This window comes from Mytilus edulis, chromosome 3 (genome assembly GCF_963676685.1).
Source record: "Mytilus edulis chromosome 3, xbMytEdul2.2, whole genome shotgun sequence".
Lineage (NCBI taxonomy): Eukaryota > Metazoa > Mollusca > Bivalvia > Mytilida > Mytilidae > Mytilus > Mytilus edulis.
Genome location: NC_092346.1, coordinates 29,512,698 through 29,536,187, shown reverse-complemented (window position 1 = coordinate 29,536,187; position 23,490 = coordinate 29,512,698). Strand labels below are relative to the sequence as shown.

The 23,490-nt window shown below is 31.8% G+C and overlaps 1 protein-coding gene across 1 annotated transcript; it reads left to right on the top strand.

Annotated features, from left to right (window-relative positions):
• Nucleotides 1-2,975: 2,975 nt before the first annotated feature.
• LOC139516192 (leucine-rich repeat-containing protein 74B-like) lies at nt 2,976-23,111 on the top strand. The gene is made up of 13 exons (XM_071306115.1): nt 2,976-3,035; nt 6,262-6,762; nt 7,048-7,247; nt 7,958-8,065; nt 8,887-8,980; nt 10,092-10,141; nt 10,392-10,473; nt 13,817-13,902; nt 15,010-15,204; nt 16,717-16,812; nt 19,184-19,429; nt 21,341-21,426; nt 22,849-23,111. Exons 2-13 carry the CDS (start codon nt 6,309-6,311, stop codon nt 23,006-23,008), a joined length of 1,857 nt encoding a protein of 618 aa, XP_071162216.1. The 5' UTR covers nt 2,976-3,035; nt 6,262-6,308; the 3' UTR covers nt 23,009-23,111.
• Nucleotides 23,112-23,490: the final 379 nt, after the last annotated feature.

The following is a 23,490-nucleotide window of genomic DNA, read 5'->3' as shown; positions in this document are numbered from 1 at the left end:
TTTACCCTCCAGATGCAACGGTATTTAAGAAATGTCAGTAACTTTGGTATTTCCCCCAAACATTTACATTTTGAATTCAATTTTATGAAAAATATAAAGTCATGGAAGATTAAATACGGCGTAAATTCAAAAGTACTTTTGGTGTCAATTAAATCTTTATTTTGGAGAATCAACGCCGACGCAAACATTTTGTAAATTATTGGGTCAAAGTTGATGCTGAAAAGGGACAGGAACAATTTCACTTGGGACATCAACAAATTATTGTATCATACTTTAAATTTTGAATACAAAGAAGGCGCGAATGCGGTAGTTCAATTAGATTTTGATTAAATTCATAATCAATTTAAGGAGCCAAAATATTAATGCTTCGAAAAATGTTTAATTTTTGTTTAATTACTGAGAGCAATCGAATACATTTCTTTTTAAATATTTCCTGAAGTTGTTACAAATGGAGAGAACAAGTAAATAAGAGTAAAAAATTGGAATTTTTGTATTTTGCCTATAGAAATTATTAAGGGCGAGAGAGTAACAAAAAAAATTACACTTGGAAATGTATACTCAATGTAAAAAAATAAATAAAGAAAACCCGATGAAATACATTAATGTACATAATAATAGAAGGTACCGAGGAGCAAGCGAAATCCGTAAGTCTTTTATTCTTTATGCATCGTCTAGGGGCGTCCGTCTGTTCGTCCGTTCGTTAGTCTGTCCCACTTTTGGTAAAAGTGTTTGGTCAATGTGGTTTTTGATGAAGGTAAAGTCCAATTTCACGGTCCATTGAACATAGAAAAGGATAGTGTGAGTTGGGCATCCGTGTACTATGGTCACATTATTGTTACTGCTTCCATAACGTTCAGTGGCAAATATATTATCAATTATCTGGATAGGAACATATTAAAACTAATAACAAGAATTCAAGGCGACAATTTGGACTTCAACTGGAGCAATTATATTATGTTAAACAGCGCAGAAACATTGCCCTGAACAGATGACGTACGGATCTATCAAAGAGTTTTTGTAAGGATTCATTAAAAGCAAAGTGTTGCATTCACTCAATACGAGTCATTGGAATTGTTTTCTCAATTCCGCCAAGACAACACTACGTATTTTTACAGTACACACCGCCAAAAGAACTCCAAGTTTAGTAAGAATTGTATTACAGTACTGGAGTAGTCCAACCAGCATCATTGCTAAAATAACAGTCCACAAAAATCTTCATTTTGCCATAGGAATCTCTTGAAATATGGCGTTTACCTCAAGCTGCTCATTTACATTCAGCATTTACTGCTTCATGAGTTACATGTACAGCTGCGCAACATCATTTCCATTTGAACCTGGAGTTATTTGTAGGTCTCATCATTATAGGAGACCGGGTTATACATGATGCTCTAAAGAAAACGTTTTATGGACGCCATCATGATATGAGTTAAACATTTTACATTTCTATGACACAGATGAACAATGGTTCAAACTCATTTTTCTATGATTTAATATGGATTCAAAATAAAATTGGTGGAAATATAAAGCAAATACATCTACCAAATAAACACAGAATGCGAACTTTTTTCTGGATCATAAATAAAGATAGGTGAAGTTACTCTCAGAATAGATGTATTTTGGATACCCTTACGTTAATATATGACTTATCGACATATTTTAACAAGTTTCATTAGCAGAACAGAAACAACCGATCCTTCCAATGCGCTTGGGTTCAACTACGTTTTTCGTGTTGATACATGTTGTTCCGTGCAGTGTTTTCGGACTGTTATTTGTCTTTTTGTGACGTTTTTACGTTCAGTCTGTATCACTGCTGGTGGAGTTTAAATTTCCCGAGGGAACCACCATCCAAGTATTCAGCACTGCTGACATGAATTATCATTGATATGGTCATATTTAAAAATTAGCTGTTTACAAATCGTTTGAATTTTTGAAATACTAAGGCGTTTCTACCTCAGGAATAGAGTAACTTAGCTGTATTTGGCAAAACTTTAAGGAATTTTGATCCTTAATGCTCTACAACTTCGTACTTCATTGGGCCATTTTAACATTTTTGGATTCGAGCGTCACTGATGGGACTTTTGTAGACGAAACCCGCGACTGGCGTAAATACAAAATTTAATCCTGGTATCTATAATGAGTTTATTTGCTTCGACTAATTGTTTTGATGGTCCCTTAGTTATCTTTTCTCCCAAAATATAATATAAATATAAATATAACCAAACTTGGCCGCAATCATCCTTATAGTATTTTGATAAATCTTAAATGACGATTATTTAAGTCCTTTTTGTGTTTTGGGGTAAAAACTAAGGAAGATAGAGAGAATTTGTAAACAGAAAAAAAAAATATCAGCGTTTACAAAATCATCAAAAGAGACATTTTTGTCGTGATCTAGACCACAATGTTGGAGAGTGTCCGATGTTGATGGTGCACATAGACCTACGTTGGCGACTCCGGCGCTTTAGAGACCCTTGTTTTCTGTAAATGTGATATATAAGACTTTAAATAGTTTGAAAAAAGATTTATTTCCTCTATTCTATACAACTAACATGCATGTGCGTAAAGAAAGAAAAATAACACATTACAGATTATTGATAAAAATAAATATTCTGGCATATTTGTATATGTCTGAAGACAAACTTTATAGATTTATATTAAATTTTCCATTAAGATTTATACCATTGATATTTTTTGAGAACTTTAAATTATTGTCCCTCTCTCTATATAAGTTTGATAGTTTAAACAATATCAGAATACTTTCAATTAAAACCAACACTCGTAGAGATTAAAAAAGTTGTTTAACGAGTATTTAATACTGGATTATCTATTAGTTATGAAAATCGTTAATCCAACAACAAGTAAATATTATACAAGCGATACAATTAAATACCTATAAAATTTCATTTTAATGTTTGACAAATATTTGATTTTTAAGCAAACAAATCTTGTTCAATACCATCTTTTATTGTGTGTATGAAGTGGATAGTTGTAATGGAGTGAACGATAAACAGTCAGTATTATTATGGAATCACTACAAGGTAAAAGATTCATTTTCCCCCCATTTCAGTCTGTTATTGATTTTTCGGTTATCATCGAAACCAAACATTTGCTAAGTATTTTCTTAATAACTTTCAGCACAAGACTGATTTAACAACAATATTATCAATTGATTTATGAATTTGTAGCCTTATTATTTTGAAGATTTAGTAGAGTTCTGTATACAATTGCACTAATTTTAAAACCGGATAAAGGAAATAATAAGACATACTGAATTGACAGAGTTACTTATTACCAATAGTTTACATGTCCACCAATAACCAGATTGTTGAATGAAAGTGCAATTCGTCACTATTATTCATTCACACAATATATTTGTTTTGCAAGGGGAACTTCATGTAAAAATCTACCGAAATTTCTATAATAATCAGTATGAGATTATAAATGAGATGAAGGATAAAACCCACCAGACGTCGATGAGACACCAGCAGACGTCACAAATAGATACACCTAAAAAAATAGACCTACCACTAGAAATGTATATCTTTAACATTTGTGATTTCGGAGCCTTTGATAGCTAAGCCTTACTATTGGTTTTGCTCATTATTGAAGGTCGCAAGTGACCATTAGTTGATATAACTAATATGTCATATGGTCTTTGATTGAGAGTTGTCTCACTGGCAATCATACCACATCTTTTTATTTTTATATGTATCTATGAACAATGCCTAGTACTAATTTAAATCTCCACGAGTCTTTACACGTTTGGGGGGAGGTCCGGCAGTTGAGCAATTTTAATGGGGACATATGGTTGGAACCAACCCTTTAAAAATTGCCGGATCCGCTCCTGAGCTCCTGTCTCAACTAAATTTTTTAAAGTTTAAAACAAAATGGAAACGGGGAATGTGTCGAAAGAGACAACAACACAACCGGAGAGAACAAAAAAAAAAAACCAAACAAAACAACCCAAGCCCGCATATGAGTCTTCTATACAGCGAAATATTCAGCTGGCCTCTAAATGGTATTGTATACTTGATCAGCAAAAAGACGCTAAGCATACAAATTATTCAAAAAAAAACCCCAAGATTAACAAAGACTTAATAGGCGTCCAGTATGGCTAACTCTTGGCAATGCTAGACGTTTATCCTGGAACTCACTAAATTTAAGAGAAATTGTGTTTCCAACGTTGAATAAAATTGAGAAAGGAAAATGGGGAATGCATGTGAGCAGACAACAGCTGAAGGCCACCAATGGGTCTTCAATGTAGTGAGAAACTCCCGCACCCGTAGGTGCCCTTCAGCTGGCCCCTTAAAAATATGTATACTAGTACAGTGATAATGGATTGAATATATCTTTAGCAAATGTGAAAAAAAAACATTTATGAGATATAATGACAAATGACCATATGTATGTGCCTATCCCAAGTCAGGAGCCTGTAATTAAGTGGTTGTCGTTTGTTTATGTATTACATATTTGTTTTTCGTTCAGTTGTTGTACTTAAATTATGCCGTTAGTTTTCTCGTTTGGATTGTTTTACATTGTCATTTCGAGGACTTTAATAGCTGACAATGCGGTATGGGATTTGCTCATTGTTGCAGGTCGTACGGTGACCTATAGCTATTAATTTCTGTGCCATTTGGTCTCTTGTAGAGAGTTGTCTCATTGCAATCATACCACATCTTCTATTTTTATATATACATATTCGTCATATTTTGAAGTATTAGACTATATATAAGTGTTTAATTTAAAGAAGTTAAGATCAAATGGTACTATCGTGGCAATATGACAAAAGTAATTAACGAATGTCAGTTATCCAAATCTGCGAGGTATGTTATTTCAAATCAATATTTAAAAGTATTTTGCAATTTTTTTTATTGTCTTCATTAAAACTGTCGCTTAATTTTCCGATTTGCTTCTATCATATGACAAAAAAAAATGACATTTACGTAACGTTACATAAAACCAATCCTTTTATTTCCGGAAATTAACACTGTTCGATCAATACAAAGTTCACCAGAAAATTGTATAGTTAAACTACCAAATGTTGAAGACAAATCAAACTATATTTCATCTGACGACGAACCTGTTTCATCCCCGTGCTCACGTCCTCGACGACGCCGGAAAAAATCAAACTTTGGTACGTCGTCTGCAAGAAAATCAGCGCGTGCAGACAGCAGAAGTCAACAAATAACACCATTATCAGAGCTGAAGCCATTGAAGCCCAATTTAACGATTTATAATTATACTTCTCCACAAATGGTTAGTGACAATAGGAAATTCCTTTTCCTCGCCTTGTTTCTTTATTATTGAATTTGTCGACAAAAGTGTTGTTTCTATGTGTGATAAATGGATCATCTAACTTAATAGCCCGATCTTTATCTGTCGTAAGTTGACAAGTTTTCATTCTGTAGGGAAAATGTTGTTCAAGATTAGCTTTAAGTACTGTCAACTAGTGACTTTTGGGAACAGTTGTTGACATTACGACCAGAACTTTCCATTAGTATACAGAATAATGACTGGCCACCTCGCAAATTAGTTTGTTATTCAATAAAAAGATAGATTGATCATTCTCATTGACTAGAATATACCACAGCCGTTAAAATCTTTTCTTAGAGATAATTAATTGAACGCATCTTCATTCATACTTATTTAGGATTGTATTAATGCATAACGATATGATATATTTTTGTTTTGTTTATTAATAACATGTCCAACAATAATCAGACTGTTGAATGAAAGTGCAATTCGTCTCTATTATTCATTAACACGATTCGTGTTTTGAATGGGGAAATTCTGGTACAAGTCTACTTAAATTTCTATAATAACCAATCGGAATTGATAAATGAGATGAAGAGTAAACCCCACTATAAAGCGTCGACGAGGCAGCAGCAGGCGCACAAATAAAAAAAACAAAGATACACCTAGTAGGAAAAGTACATGTTTAACATTTGTCATTTCGGAGCCTTTCAAAACAAAAATTTCACAATTGTATTTGAACCTTAGAATTGTCATGCAAATTCATTTTTTTTTCAAATATTATATATAAAAAGTTTTGAAATAGTACCATTGCGAGTTCAACATCCTTAGCTTTATTTTCAAAAGATTCCGAAAACCGGCAACAAGGATACATTATTAAGAGCAGGGCTCATCTTGGTACCCTAAACTTATATAATTCCAACATGGAAACTGTATTTTAAAAAGCAGGAAGAAGTGCAAACATATGAAACTGTTTTTGAAGCATATGTTTACAAATTGATTTTTTTACAGGGGTTTTATAATTTCTTTATATCTAAAGAATAGAAATCTTTTCTGAGATGGATGTTCAAACAACAACCAGATTTCCGGAAATTAAAACTGTTCGATCAATACAAAGTTCACCAGAAAATTGTATAGTTAAACTACCAAATGTTGAAGACAAATCAAATTATATTTCATCTGACGACGAACCTGTTTCATCCCCGTGCTCACGTCCTCGACGACGCCGTAAAAAATCAAACTCTGGTACGTCGTCTGCAAGAAAATCAGCGCGTGCAGACAGCAGAAGTCAACAGATAACACCATTATCAGAGCTGAAGCCATTGAATTTGCTCGACAACACACAAATCATCAGTGACGATTTGTATAACGAAAAGAAGGAAAGATTGATAAAATGTTCCAAACTGAAAGATGAATTAAGAGTTTATTTTAACATTGATGCTAAACTTGGAATAATCAAGACAGAGGACAGTGAAGATGACGCATATGATACAGATTTAGATCAAGATAGAGGTATATTTGTTTTTTTCTTTTTACCCCCCTTTTTTTTTAAAAGATTTTGAACTCATAAAACAGTAGGGCTGCTTAAATAACAAGAATCCAAAAATCCAAATGAATAGTCATGATATGTCGGTCTCCAACTCCAAACATAAAAAAAACATATTTTTTTTCTCAATCATAAATATTTATGTTCGTCATACATTATTTCTATATATCGCCGCGATATAGTCTTTTTGTGCTAATGCGGCGTAAAGCAACCAACACTCAATCAATCAATATTTCTATATATTTTTGCAGTTGGCTTAGAACTTATTGTGGACGAAAAAACTAAACAAATAAAAGATTTTGGTGAATTTCCTGAATACAAAAAGCGATGCCGGGATCTCAAAGTTGTCCCCAATACATTCTTGATACGCCATGCTACCGAGGACAATTTCAAAATGAGGCACCGATACATGACGTCAAGTGATTGCAGAACTATTTCAAAGGAAGTAGAGGTATGAATTTTTCTTTACTTAAGTAAAATAGATGATGGCAGCAGCCCAGCCAGTGTAATATTCGTGCTTTAACGAAGAGAACATTTAGCTTGTCAATTAAAAAAGAGAGGTTGAAATACGAATATTAACAAATGGAAAAAAAGGAAGAAGGATGAAGGATACCATTGGGTAAGAAAACATGCAACCAGTGGTTCACAAGCTTTAGATTAAAAGAGTTAAGCATAGTGGCATATATATATATGCAATAGGATCTTTGTTCCTGGTTACTTTTAAAATAAAGGTGTGTGTGTGTCTACATCAAATGATAATTATAGATCCCATAAAAATCTTTAAAATGTGCTTCTCTATTGCATTTCGAAGATAATGGGACTCTCGATCAAATTGTATTAAAAGAAAATGTATCAATATTAAAGTATAGGATATTATTGCTAATTTAGCGAAACAGTAAAGAATAAAAAAGTACAAACATAACGATTTATTTGTTTTCCTATTGTAATTGGTTTGACATATAGACATCAAAAAGGCATCTTCATTCTTCAAATTTGAAATTGTAATAAATGGAAGATTATTTTGTGGAAAATGAATAACAACCAGACAATGTCTCGACGACACAAATTTATACAATTATCCCATCAAGTGTGGAATCTAAGGAAACATATTGCAGAACTTTAAAAACATTGAATTTTAAATCTGACTTTTCTTTTTTCCAGCATAATCTGGCTTTTCAAAGTATTGATTTGGAAGATAATGGAATAACTCACAAACATTTACAGACTATGGCAGACATGTTGCTAAAGAACAACAGCATTATTGAATTTGTATGTCATAAAGATTTTAACATGTGTTTCATCTATAGCTTCTTTAGCAAATAATCCATTTCAAACGATGTATTTCGTGAAATAAATCTACAAATTATCCTATAATGGAGCATTTACATTCTAGTATGATGTAATTGATATTCCATCAAATGCTATAATCAAAGGCTTAAATTCTTTAAGAAAGATTCGAAAACGAATGGTTCGACATTTCAATTATGATTTTCTAAGGAACAAATGTCCTTTTGTCATTTTCTAGGCTAAGTTTTGTGTGTTTAGTTCAGATCCCTATGCATCACTTCTTTCCCCAAAACAAACACCTTTATAAAATGTATGCGTCAAACACGCTTTACAGAGTGTTGTGCTGTTGCAATTTGTTTTGCAAAGCTGTACTCATTAGGAAAGTTTAAATGATCATAAACACTCGCGACTTTCTGTTTGTGACGCAGTCAGGCGCCTATATAGTTGATAGCATCACAGTATTTTGTTTCCTGGTCTGTCGGTCCTCAAGAGTATTGTATACAGACTAAAAACCAACCAATAGAAATGCTGCACGTATTTTTGTTCTCCGGGTACTTAGTAAATGGTTATGATCGACCGGCTTGGTTGTTGGCTGGCTAAATTATCGTTATTTTTGTGTAAGACATGTAAGATCGTAAGAACTTTAAAAATTTTCATATTCTGTATTTTACTCATTTGTATTTTCGGATCTTTCATCAGACAATTTTTATTATTTTTTTCCATTGCTTTGTATTTTTAGTGGAAAATGCTTAGGATAGGAACGCGTGCGTTGTTGTTTATTCTTGTTTTACAATATTTTTCAGAATATATCAAATAATCCTATTGGTCCAGAAGTTGCAAAAATTCTAAAATATATATTGGCTAATAATTATCACGTGGTGAAGGCTGACGTTTCAGGTATGTTGATCCTTCAGATATATATATCACTCAATCAATTTGGCGTAATCTAGCGTGGGTTTTACGACAATGTGATTGAAAGACATCCTTTTGAAGGAAAAAGATAAATAGTTATACTGCTTATTAATTATATTTTAAATATCCTTGCAAAATAACTTATTACAAAACTAAATCACAGATTAACTGTAAAGAAATCGAACATCATTCGGTAATAAATGTACTTGAACCACGCCACTAAATTTATAAACAGTAAACATCTTAGAAATAATGTAACTAGACGCATTTATGTTTTCTCATGCAAGGAACACACTCGAACACAATATTTGTAACCCAGATGTAAAAGTGCTGTCCAGAATTTCGGCTGTAATCGACATTTTACCTTTTCGGTCAGGTCCAGTCCTTCTTAGGTTAGGAAGTACGGTGTTTTGACTATTGCTGTATATTACACAAAAAAAGATTACTGAAATCATAAATCATTCTTGACAACACAACATTACCACATACATCCATGAACCATCACCTGACTTCCGCGGGAAAAAAACCACACAACAACAAAAAACACATGGTAAAAGTACGTGTTTTGTCAGTCAGCTGTTATCATTAACACCTTTTAAAAAAAAATGCGATGCTTATAACACTTTTTTTTTTTAATTTTCAACCCTTAATAAAAATTGAACGACAAAATTTCTTCCTAGTGACGTTTAAATTTTCTAACGTGAGACACGCGAAGCAATGAATGTGTTTTTAATTTGATTGATGCTTTTGTGATTTTTTGTAAAATGTTTTAAGATTGTAACACAGTGGTGACTGCTGTACCCATATTTTGACTATTTTATTTTTTATGTCTGTTTTGCTCGCGCATCGTTGTAAATATAAAGGAGTTTTATGAAACTGTCGTACAAGTGAGAGGTTTAGCGCTAGTAAAACAGGTTCAATCCACCATTTTCAACATTTGAAAAAACCTGTACCATCTAAGGAATATGACAGTTGTTGTCCATTCGTTTGATGTGTTTTGTCATTTGATTTTGCCATTTGATTAGGTACTTTCCGATTGAATTTTCCTCGGAGTTCAGTATTTTTGTGATTTTACTTTTTATATGCATAATTGTAGATTGTGGCCTAGGAGAAAAGTCTGGTCCTTATCTAGCAGAGATCATTGAGGTAAACGAATTACTTATAAAAAGGACATTAACATCTACTTTTTACCTCATTGTTAATATATTTTTCATTGGTTGGTAATCACGTTCCACCGACATAGTCTTATTGCATTTTAAATAATATAAATGTACAACCAGTGTAAGTTCTTAACCTTTTCTATTTTTTTCTCAAAGCTTTTATTCCTTGTGCGCTTCACTAAGATCGACTTACTTTAAATCGACCTAAACATGTTAGATATATGTTCTTTTTACAGAATAATGTTTTCCTCCGGGAGTTATATCTAAGACGCAATAACCTTGGCAATGCTGCTGCAAAGTATATTGGAGATTCTTTAGGTTAGCAAATAACTATGTTATAACAATTCCAATTGTAATACACCAAATGCCCATTTTGAATGTTTTTTTCAGTGATGATTAAGCTCAAAATACTTAATGAGTTTTGGAATTACTTTAAGCATGTAAGAGTTGATATAACCAAAAAGCGTAGCAAAACTCTGCATGATGAATAAACTATGCATTTATAAATAAAGGCAACAATAAACCGCTGTTCGAAAGTCATACCGGTAAATCGATTGAGAGAAAACAACTCCGGGTTACAAACTAAAACCGAGGGAAACACATCTACTATTAGAGAGGAAAACAAAGAAGCAACAGAAACGCTGAAGTGCACCAAAAAGACAAAAGACAATGAAACACATACAGAACCGAACTATTAAATCGACGATGGACGTTTTTAACATCTCTGCCTGGCTATACAGGCCTTGCATGATATGAGCTATAAGATTACAACTATATAATATACCTATCTAAAACGTTGAAGAATCGAAATAACAAAAAGGAGGACCAAAGTGTTGCAAAAATTACGCACACGGAATGAGCTATACACGAGGGAGATACATTCTTTAATTTATAAAAAAGATTTTCCAAAGTTTTACAGGTTTTAATAAACAGGAATTCCATTTAAAAATATCCAAATTCTTATGTTAGTACCGATGAACGGAGCTACGTTCCGGGGACAATTAAAGCATTAAAGGCAACAGGAGCATATCGCTGTTCAAAACTCATAAATGAATTTAGAAAAAAACAAATCCGGGTAAAACCGAGGTAAACACATCAGGTGGCACGGTAGTATTTCCTGGCCATAAGGGATAATGATAGCCTTTTAAGAATTTTCACCACTTTATAACACTGCAAAAAAATCTACATTCACAGTTAACTGAAGTACTTTCATTTTACCATTCAGAAATGAATTTGGATATGTACCATGACCGTTTACTTTTTTTGCTATTTTTAAAATCCTAAGGCCACTAGTACTTTTAGGTCTTTTATGGTGCAGTGAATGCAAAATTTAAAAAAATTCTCAAAAATTCATTTTCATCTGTATATAAAATTAATTCATATTTTTCTACACCTGATTCATCACTCAGTTTGGGAAAGTATGTTCAGTTGATACTGTATTTTTTGTCCAATCACACTGTTTAGGTACATTTACCTAAGTAGGGTACACAAAAGAGCAACCTAAATTCTGGAAAGCAAATACTACCGTGCCGCCTTAACCAAGACATAACAAACTTGAAACCAGTCATGACACCTATGATGCGTAGACTTCTTATTTTGGAACATATTACAATAAAGAATACTTGTCTGCACTCATTTCTTACCCCAAAAAAATGAAACATTACATCCCTACCCCATCTGGCAGATTATCACTTTTTTTTCATCTTACCATTTTTACTTAAGGAGTGAACAAAACCCAAATATATGATGTTTCAAATCAACACAGAAGTCAAACATGATGATTCAGGAGGAATTAGTGGATTGCCAACTCTGTTTATGGTTAATCTGACTGAAAGAAACAGTTTTAGCACCAAATCATGAAAACTGGTATTAAAGTCCATTCCACATTTTACAGCATGCCTTATAGTACTTTAAACATTTTCAGATTATGAGAATAGTACAACAAGAGTCTTTAGATTGCAGTTAACTATTATTCCAAAATCTGTTTGACAATACATGTACTAGAACACATCTCTAAGTTGACTGTTTGTCTATTTCTCATGTATGCATTAAGTTAAATTATGTCCCCTTACACAATCAATTTGCCTTTATTGTGCTTTTCACTGTCAGAAAATCTTAACAACTAATGATATTTGCATGGAAAATGAATAAACCATTTAATCTTGCTGATATAACATCATAAATACATTCTTTGTCAAAAATAAGGTTTATTCAATGTAAAGAAACCCCTATTTCTATCTTTATTTCAGACCAGTATGAGAGCTTAATGAATAAGGAAGGACCCCTTAACCACTTACTAGTTCCCCAAAAGCTCCAACTGGTGTCATGTTACATCAAAACTGCAAATTAAACCTCATGAAAACTAGTATAGCTGTAATTGTGTTGAAAAAAATAAGAAATTATGCAATTTATTTATTTCGGTGAAAATAATAGGATGTACATGCAACCGAAGAATGTCGCGTCTCAAATTTCAGTGGTTGCACATGTGTCAGACACTGCGAAAAGTCAAAGCGAGCATTTATAATTAAAAATGTAGTGCAAGTTACATAAAAATAATGAATTTCTACTTTCTAGGTAAATTTTTACATTATTACCAACAGATCAGGCAAAATTTGCTGAATCAGCAATTTTTACTCTCAGGGGTGGAATTTAAGGCTTGTTTTTATCATAGTTGCCCTTAATCAACTTTGTATTGATAAACTTACAAATTGCATAGGTAAAAAAAGTTCCTTTATTGATTTAGTGTAAAAATAAATATCCCCCTTAAGGTGGCACGGTAGTATTTCCTGGCCATAAGGGATAATGATAGCCTTTTTAGAATTTTCACCACTTTATAACACTGCAAAAAAATCTACATTCACAGTTAACTGAAGTACTTTCATTTTACCATTCAGAAATGAATTTGGATATGTACCATGACCGTTTACTTTTTTTTGCTATTTTTAAAATCCTAAGGCCACTAGTACTTTTAGGTCTTTTATGGTGCAGTGAATGCAAAATTTAAAAAAATTCTCAAAAATTCATTTTCATCTGTATATAAAATTAATTCATATTTTTCTACATCTGATTCATCACTCAGTTTGGGAAAGTATGTTCAGTTGATACTGTATTTTTTGTCCAATCACACTGTTTAGATACATTTACCTAAGTAGGGTACACAAAAGAGCAACCTAAATTCTGGAAAGCAAATACTACCGTGCCACCATCAACTATAGGAGGAAAACAAACGAAATAACAATCTTCCGACAATGGTATCAATCAATACCTTTCAGTACATGTTTTAAAAAAGATAAAATATTCGACATTTGTTAGTTCACCTTTGCATTGTTAGTACGAACGCGATATTAATCTGATCATGCTGGATGACACGAACCAGTTATCACCTCTATGCACCTAACACGATACCACTCCATTGAAAATAAATTGTTATTAACTCATTTTTTACCATACTTATCTTTTAAAAAGTAAAATGAATGAATTAAGCAGTTCATGCAGTTAACTTCCTTTCTTTGGACTGACATATATTGATTAAATAATGAGGACATTCAAGAAATAAGATCTAGAATAAATATTCATCTACAGAACGAAATAAAACATATAACCAATATTAAAACCTGCTTGACGAAAGATTCATTTTATGATTGGATTGCTTGATTTTCAGGAAGCAATATCACTTTAGAATTATTAGATATTAGTTGGAATCAAATTGGAAAACAGGGTGCAATTGCCTTAGCTGCTGGTTTAAAGGTACTATACATGCAATTTTGTAGTATTTTATTTTCTATAGATTTTTAATAAAGATGTTTTCGTTATGTCGTGTTTATGATCAAAAGTCTTTCTAATAAAATTAACGGTACCAATTTTCTTGCACCAGATGCGCATTTCGACAATACATGTCTCTTCTAAAGTACGTTTGATGTACTTTACTTACTTAAAATGTATAACATTATTGACCGAGGTTGTCTATGATTATTTATGGTGTCTATGAAGGCTGCATTATATGTGTTCATCGCCAAATGTTATGATTTTAATCAAAATCTAAGAAATATACATGAAATAGTTGAAGTATAGGGAAAAAGTCAAGTAAGCAGAAATGAAAATCTAAATCACTTGGAGAATAGTTACACAAATTTAAAATTTACGGACATTACTCCGACCGACAAAGTTGGTAAATAAACATCATCAATAGCACTCTTGTGCAATGTTACGTCACACATTTTCTGTTTTAAACGAATAATGTTAGTAGAAAATTATGATTGATGGCGTTCATGGACATCAATTTCTATCTTAAGACAAAACACAGCTGAAATTCTAATAATGTGTGCTTTCACAGAAAAAACGAACTTTTTAAAATTGAGAATGGAAATGGGGAATGTGCCAAAGAGACAACAACCCGACCATAGAAATAAACAACAGCAGAAGGTCACCAACAGGTCTTCAATGTAGCGAAAAATTCCCGCACCCGAACTGTTCCACAAAAACAAGACATCAAAATATTTATTTTTTATCTATATTTTGATTTTGAGACGAATTTCATATTTTAACAGAGGATCTTGAATAAAACATGATGTAAAATATAAAATAAGAAAATAAATCTTATTTTTATGCAGGATAAAACTATTTGTTGAGTTCCTCAAAGAATGATAAACTCAAAGCAATTCAAACGACAATTTAACTTATGACATAATTTATGTACAAACAATGAAAAAAGTTAACTAAATGAATGTGATATACAGCAACAAACGACAAAAATTGTAATACAGTATCCTAAGTGGGACAGGAATATACCGTGTAATAAGCCATAGAAACAAAACATGCTTATTTATCTATCCTATAATATTTATTTGTTTTTAGATAAATACTCAGTTAGAAATATTAAATGTTGCTATGAACGGTTTCGGAGAAGATGGAGGAATAGCATTGTTTGAAGCATTAAAGAACCAAGATTCGCTTGAAGAGCTGGATATAACTTCAAATAGGTTAACAGACAAAGTAGCCAGAGTAATATCAACAATTATACCATATAATCGTCATCTGAAGACGCTCAAGGTACGTTTTTAACCATTTATAAAAATAATGCATTATGGGTAAAAATTTTAATTCGTTGTCTACATTTACGACATCCTAAAATAATTGATTAAAAACAATGGCATACCGTATAAGTTGACTTGTACAAACAAAAAATGAGGGTGTGGTTGCAAGTCTTCTGTATTGTTTAATATTTAATTCCGATTTTCTCTCTTTTAAATCTAATGTGTCCAAATGCTCTATTCTTCATATTTAGTACTTCATTATTACCTTTTCATTTTTTTTCAGTCCATTCTTCTGTATGTGTTTTTATAAGTATACTCTAGTCTACTACCCCATCAAGACCCTAAAAAAGATAAACACAGTATCCTACAGATTCTGAAACGTTAACGTTGATTTATCAAGTCTTTTCAATTCGTTTTAATTTTAATTTAGATTGTTGACATGTCTTACAAAAGCAGATAGGCATTTTCTATAATTTACTCAACAAATCTAAAAAGATCCGTTTATCATATTATTAGGTTTCTGTTATCTTTTTAAGCTTGTGACAAACACATTCACACTATTTGCTTTCCATTTCCGCAGCACTTGTAATGTTTTCATTAGAAAGAACTGATCTCTTATTGGTTTTTTATCATTTAAAGGACAAAAGAAACCTGACTAAAATATTTAACTTTATTAGTTCGTGATTAACTTGATCTAATGTTACTTAAAAGTGTAACCAGGAAGAAAAAAAGCTTATTGATTCATGTTTTTTTAAATGTCAAGCTAAAAAGAAATGAAAATGATGGAACTGACATTAAAAGGAAATGACACTCATTTATAGTTATGAGAAAGTGAAATGAAATCATAAGTGTCTGTACTTATAGATTATTAAGAAAATTATGTAACCTTTAAAGCTTTTGACGTCCAAATCTCCATTAATAATATCTTCTTGAGGATAAGATGAGATTACATAACAAGTTAAACTTACTTAATTTTCCTAAGGAAAATAGTAAAAGCTCAGGAAAATGATTGATCTTTCACTAACCATCTAATATAACGTTAAAGGTACATTACTCTTCTATAATGACTGACGGTTTATTTGCTCTTTAATGTTCTGCAGGTTAAACGATGTGGTAAAATGCAGTCAAGAAATGATTGATCATTTTCTCGGAAGTAATTTGTACTCTAATTTCCTTGATTTAGAGACATTAAATTGAAAATTAGCTCAACTTCTAAGAAACTGTGCGCGACTTCATCTTGTTTTTTAATGAAAATACATTATTATTTGCTTGTTGATTTGTTTACTGTGTAATGTCACGTATTATACTGTGGATTTATTCTTATTCGTGGGTTTCATGGGTACAAGTGAACCACGAATTCAAATATCCAACTAATAACAATGTTTGCATAGCCTATAGTTTTCCTCAATCTACGAAAATTGATATCCACGAAAATAAATGAATCCACGATATTCATTTCAAATGCCTGAAAATGTCAAAGAAAATTTATATAATTTATTATCAGAATACTTTTTTTTCTTTCTTTTAGATTTCATACAACCACATATCTTCAGTTGGGGCTCTTACGTTGTTAAAACCATACTCTTCTCGCATGAAAAAGAGACTTGCGACTGTTGAACTTCAGGTAACATAAAGATCTTTTAGCTAAGTAACTAAATAGAGTGCTTTCATAGACAATATCTGTAAAATGAGAATGTAAAAGAAAATTAATCTATGAATTTTTCGGTGTTTTGCGCTAATCTTAACATTATTGGCTATAACGTTGCGTCCAGTCAATTTGTAGAGCAAGCCACAGTGCTTTGAGAGAACCATCGCCATTCGGTAGGAAAAAACTGATAAATCTAGTCAACTAAGATTGGCACCAAATCACATATTACATAGAATGAAATTCAAAACAGTGTGGCTGTAGCCATTGATTGACACATTAAATTCATCCATTGACTGGGACAATTAAGGTGAACGTTTGTATGTAACGACTACTGCTCATTGTGTACTTTTTAAAGACACTTAAACTATGGGGTCACCAAAGGTACTCAACACCTTAATAAAGTAATTCGAAAAATTAATCAGAAATAACACGATGTTTTTTGATTTATATCAATTATATAAATCAAAACATAAAGGTTATTCCTGATTATTTTTCGAATTATTTTATAATTAAAGGCGTTAAGAAACCTTTGGTGGCCCCACAGTTTAAAAGTCTATCGTAGGTACGTCGTGAACAGTGGTCGTCACAGACAAACGTTCACGTAAATTGTCCCAGTCAATGGATGAATTTAATGTGTCAATCAATGGCCACAGCCACACTGTTTTGAATTTCATTCTATTATCAGATTCATCTTAATTGAAAAATTATCATGGGCAGATGGTAAAGTATATTAAAAATCATGAAAAGGTTATAAATAACGACAAATCATCTGTCATTTTATCTTGTTATAATTCTTGTATAGAATATCATAGAATTATGCATGATCATTGGTTATATAAACATATTTATATGTTTTACGTTTCTGTTATTAACACGTATTGAAATGAAAATAATTAATAACCGTAGAATATTATTTTTGATAAAGAATGTATCAAAGATGACACACAACTGTTTATGACCTTGTTATGAAATACAAAACTTGTAAAACCCATGTTTACAAGATCCTACGCTTTTATTAAATAACAATGATTTGTTTCGGCTTTCAAACTTTTTCTATCTGGGCGTCACTAGTAAGTCTTGTGTGGACAAAATGCACTGCTGGCGTATCAAAAATTTTAAACTTGTTGCCTTTTGTTAGCTATTATTCGTGTATTTCTTTGTCAATTGTGTTCTCCTATTTATTTATATTGTAGTCCTGTAATGTTGTGCTGGTTGTCATTTTAATGTTATATTTCACATGGCCATAAAAGAGGGAGGTTTGGCATGCCACAAAACCAGGTTCAACCCACCATTGTTTCTTTTAAAAATGTCCTGTACCAAGTCAGGAATATGGCCATTGTTATATTATAGTTCGTTTCTGTGTGTGTTACATTTTAACGTTGTGTCTCCGTTGTGTCGTTTGTTTTCTCTTATTTTTGAGTGTGAATTCACATTACTATAAGACGTGTCACGGTACTTATCTATCTCAAATTCATGTATTTGGTTTTGATGTTATATTTGTTATTCTCATAGGATTTTGTCTAATGCTTAGTCCGTTTCTGTGTGTGAGTGTGTTACATTTTAATGTTGTGTCGTTGTTCTCCTCTTATATTTAATGCGTTTCCCTCAGTTTTAGTTTGTTACCCCGATTTTGTTTTTTGTCCATGGATTTATGAGTTTTGAACAGCGGTATACTACTGTTGCCTTTATTTTGTACTTTCATGCTGCAACATCTCTGATTTACGTGTATAAATTGAATTTGATTTCGAGATAATAGATGCTTTGATAGCATATAGGAACAATGAATTTCCCCTGATTGTGTTTACTCATAGGGTCAACATACGCATATATGTAGATGATAAGTCATCGAAATAAGGATATTTAAAAGAAAAAACATCTTGACAATAAACTGTGAGTTTGCTTATTAATGTTCAACCGGTTAAATAAAACGTTTTTTTAAACAATGGTTTGTACATCCATGTGACAACATAAGCATATATGTAGTAAAGGATTAGTCATCGAAATATTATTTAAAAAATGCATGTAAACAATAAATGGTTTGTTTAAACAATGAATTGTATATCCATGTGACAACATCTCAATTGAAGGAATGCAAAATATTTTTCAGTGAATTGACGTTGATTGTGTTTGCTCGTTAGTGTTCAACCGGTTAAATAAAATGGTTTTTTTTCAAACAATGGTTTATATATCCATGTGACAACATATAAGCATATATGTAAATGATTAGTCATCGAAATGAACATATTATTTCAAAAAAGCATGTAAACAATAAACGGTTTGTTAAAACAATGAATTGTATATCCATGTGATAAAATCTTCATTGAAGGAATGCAAAAATATTTTTCAGGGAATTGACGTTGATGCCGAACTGATAGATGCCGTAAACACATTACAGAATAAACGTGGCATGACGGTACTGATATCACGACCTCCATCTCGTCGCGAGAAAACTAGCGATCAGTTGACTTACAGTTTAATAAAGATCGTCGAACTGATGAAAGACTTTGAAGTAGACGTATATGACTTGTTTCCAGGTTATGAAAAAGAAAGAGAAGAAATGATTACCACTGACGATATCATAGCGGCAATGAAGGTAGAAATCTGAACATCATCCAGAATTGAATTACTTTTTAAAGTCATAAGAAACGAGTGACCGGTGAAAAATAATGTTCTTCCAATTCTTGAACCAATTCATACAAGCATCATAAACTTAGTCTTATGTGCACGAATTTATCATTTTTTTCGCAAACATTTCGTATAATCGTCAATTTTTTTTTCAATCGGTCAGTGTTGTTGTGAAAATATGGCAGGTAATTAAAGTTCGTGTTTTGAAGCCGAAGTTTAACGATTGTCACCTGTTTGTCAACAATCAACAAAAAATCAACAAAGAAGCATGGAAATTGAGCACGTGTTTGACATGTAAATTCAGATAATAGTTTATTTTAAGGACATCCATGCGTATTGCGATCACCAGATTTTTACGAGACGGGTCACACTGAGGTCACTTTGCAAACGGAAAATATGTCGGGGGAATTGCTTCCTGGTTCCAGGAAGCAATTAAAATAAAGTAAACTTCTTCTAAATATGACTAAATTAAAGAATTTTCTTCAGAAAAAAGTATATGTACATAAGTTTTATAATGAAAACTATCCATTGAGTTATAAAAAAACATATGCATTATTTTTTTTAATTTGAGGTTTCTTATGACTTTAAAGCAAAATGATGAATAGATACATGATTGAATCAATACTTTAATACAACGTTCATAGTTGTAAACATCATTTTAAGCTGTTCTTAACAGTAAATAAATTTTAATCTGAAATGGTCATTTTGATTTAAACCAAGCTTTTAAAATTAAAATTGTTTAAATAATAATTAAAATAATTGAATGGTTTTGTTATTAGTTCGTACCATCGCGTATTTGTAATTTTAAAGGGTTGTAAAAGCATTGACACATTCATACAAAATTTGCTTCGGTCACTGCTTTTACACTCCAATAAAATTAAACAAAATGTAACATTCAAGTCTTAAAGAAATGTTTACGTGTTAAATAAATTTCAGGTCTGTTTACTATAGTATTTTTTTTTTTTATCAATACACTTGAATTAAATGCATCAAAGATCCGTCTAGTCGATATTTTCCAGAACTTCGATATATATTTACCTGCGCAAAAAGAAATATACTTCAAAGTGATCAAACAATGCAGGAGTGACTGCAAGCGAAATATAAAACATAACTGGAGTAATAACCAAAAACACATTTGAAAATTGCTCAGATTCTTTAGAATTAAAGATGAAAATGACATGTCAGTCTAATATTCATTTTCTGGACAGGAGTTTCGGATCATACATTTAAATTTTAAAATCGTTTTGTTTATTCTATAAATATGCAAAAAATTATAAATTATCAAGATGTTTAAAAAAGGTTTGCTACCTTAATTTGAAAATAGAAATGCATGCAATCTTCCTTCAATCGATCAAACAATTTTATAAACGTAGAACAAATCAAACCAAAAGCAACAATAATAAAATTCTTGAAAAGCATAAAATAAAAATTATTAAGTGTGTTATAATACCCAAAATGGTATGAATACAGATGTGATATTGAAGGTATGGCTTATTCAAAATATTTTTTAGTCATGACCTACAAACTGGTTTTTGTCAAGTAGTTCTATGATATGTCCTTGAATTTAAGAGTTTAGAAAACGCCTTTTTTCTTATTAACGATATCGCTTCATTTCTATCTAATAATATAATAACTTCATAAGCTTGAATAGGGTATATTATACATAAATTGAATTACTGTGAACGTATAACCTTTATTCAGGTTAGTTCTATTTTTACTGTTTAAACGAAATATCAAATAAATTTCAGTTAGAAAAATTGAGAAAGAAATTGTCTCTGACGTGGTAAAGAGAGATAAGCCAAAGATTCAAAATAATGGGGGAAATCTCCCAAGTAATTATCATCTATTTTTCAAGTGGGATCCAATTGATGTATTTCAGCAATGTGAACGGATTCCAGAAAAAAAGAAGATCCAAAATGTAAAACGGCTGATAAGAGATACGAGAAATAGGAATTTCCAATTAAAGTACGTATCTAAGTAAATAATTAAAATAATAACTGCTTATATATCTTAATACTTCATTCCTTACTTGGCATCTCAATTTTGATGGAATATAATTGATAGTTTTGGTATAAGTTATATCCCGAAAATAAGAAACTATACATTTTTTCTTTAAACACTCAAAGGTCTTTTTGACAATCATATATCGTATAAGAGTTATAAAACAAGATCGTTGTTCTCAAAGCTTAAGGAATACAGTACTGTATTTCAGGCATAGATTACCTTAGCTGTATTTGGCAAAACTTTTAGGAATTTTGGTCCTCAATGCTCTTCAACTTCGTACTTTATTTGGCCTTTTTAACTTTTTTGAATTCGAGCGTCACTGATGAGTCTTTTGTAGACGAAACGCGCGTCTGGCGTATATACTAAATTTAGTCTTTGTATCTATGATGAGTTTATTTACAACCACTGGGTCGATGCCAGTGCTGGTGGAAATTTATTTCCCCGAGAGTATCACAAGCCCAGTAGTCAGCACTTTTTGTGCTGACATGTATTGTCATTGATATGGTTATATTTATAAATTTACTGTTTACAAATTTTTGAATTTTTTGAAATACTAAGGCTTTTCTACCTCAGTCATAGATTACCTTAGCTGTATTTGGCAAAACTTTTAGGAATTTTGGTCCTCATTGCTCTTCAACTTCGTACTTTATTTGGCCTTTTTAACTTTTTTGGATTCGAGCGTCACTGATGAATGAGTCTTTTGTAGACGAAACGCGCGTCTGGCGTATATACTAAATTTAGTCCTGGTATCTATGATGAGTTTATTTACATCTACTGGGTCGATGCCACTGCTGGTGGAAATTTATTTCCCCGAGAGTATCACAAGCCCAGTAGTCAGCACTTTTTGTGCTGACTGGAATTGTCATTGATATGGTTATATTTATAAATTTACTGTTTACAAATTTTTTTAATTTTTTGAAATACTAAGGCTTTTTTTTACCTCATGCATAGATTACCTTAGCTGTATTTGGCAAAACTTTTAGGAATTTTGGTCTTCAATGCTCTTCAACTTCGTACTTTATTTGGCCTTTTTAACTTTTTTGGATTCGAGCGTCACTGATGAATCTTTTGTAGACGAAACGCACGTCTGGCGTATATACTAAATTTAGTCTTTGTATCTATGATGAGTTTATTTTCATCTTCAATGGGGATTTGACAGGCGCAAATGCAGACAGTTTTCCTGGCGATGCTGGGCCATGAATTTATCTTTCCTACAGCTATCATAATTTAACTTTGAAAATTTGTAATTGATACTTGTATTTTTTCACAGGAAGACGGATTAGTAATATCTGAAGTCTGAAATTTTAAATGCAAATTTAAGATCTAATTAAATGAAAAATGTTGTAAAATAAAACAAACGATAATGATATCTTACCATTTCAGAGAATTTGCTGTTCTTTACACACAAGTAAATCGAGGAAGTGACCCAAGTATAGAAGAACCATTAAGAAGTGTATTTGCAGGCCGTAAAAGGGCACTAACTCCTGCATCGGTTCAAAAGAAAAAAGAGGAAACGAAATCATCGGGTGTTAGATTTTTCTAAATACGTATGGATTACATGGACTTCTAACTATAACCATTATAATCGTTTCTAAAAATGATCATATTTAAGAAAAAAAATATAATTATGAAAATACATGCACAAGGAATAATTTGGTTTACGTCTCATTGTTCGTAAAAGATGCGTTGTTCTTGTTATGGGATTTTTTGGTCGACTTAGATGTTTCATTTCAACTAACTCTACAGCTTAAGAAAGTTTGAATAAAATGTACACATATAGTTTATCAAACAAATTTCTTTTCAAGATTCATGTAAAGCATAAGGATAGTTGTGCTAATTTTTCAGTTCGATACTTCTTTCGTCCGTTTGGCCGCATTTCTACTATCAAATCTTCATAAGATTGAGAATGGAAATGGGGAATGTGTCAAAGAGACAACAACCCGACCATAGAACAGACAACAGCAGAAGGTCACCAACAGGTCTTCAATGCAGCGAGGAATTCCCGCACCCGGAGGCGTCCTTCAG

Bases quoted from the DNA above. Each gene is read 5' to 3' on its own strand.
- LOC139516192 (XM_071306115.1), top strand. From the start codon at position 6,309: ATGGATGTTCAAACAACAACCAGATTTCCGGAAATTAAAACTGTTCGA. The intron at 8,066-8,886 runs GTATGTCATAAA...AATATTTTTCAG, and splicing joins ACAACAGCATTATTGAATTT to AATATATCAAATAATCCTAT. The intron at 8,981-10,091 runs GTATGTTGATCC...GCATAATTGTAG, and splicing joins GGTGAAGGCTGACGTTTCAG to ATTGTGGCCTAGGAGAAAAG.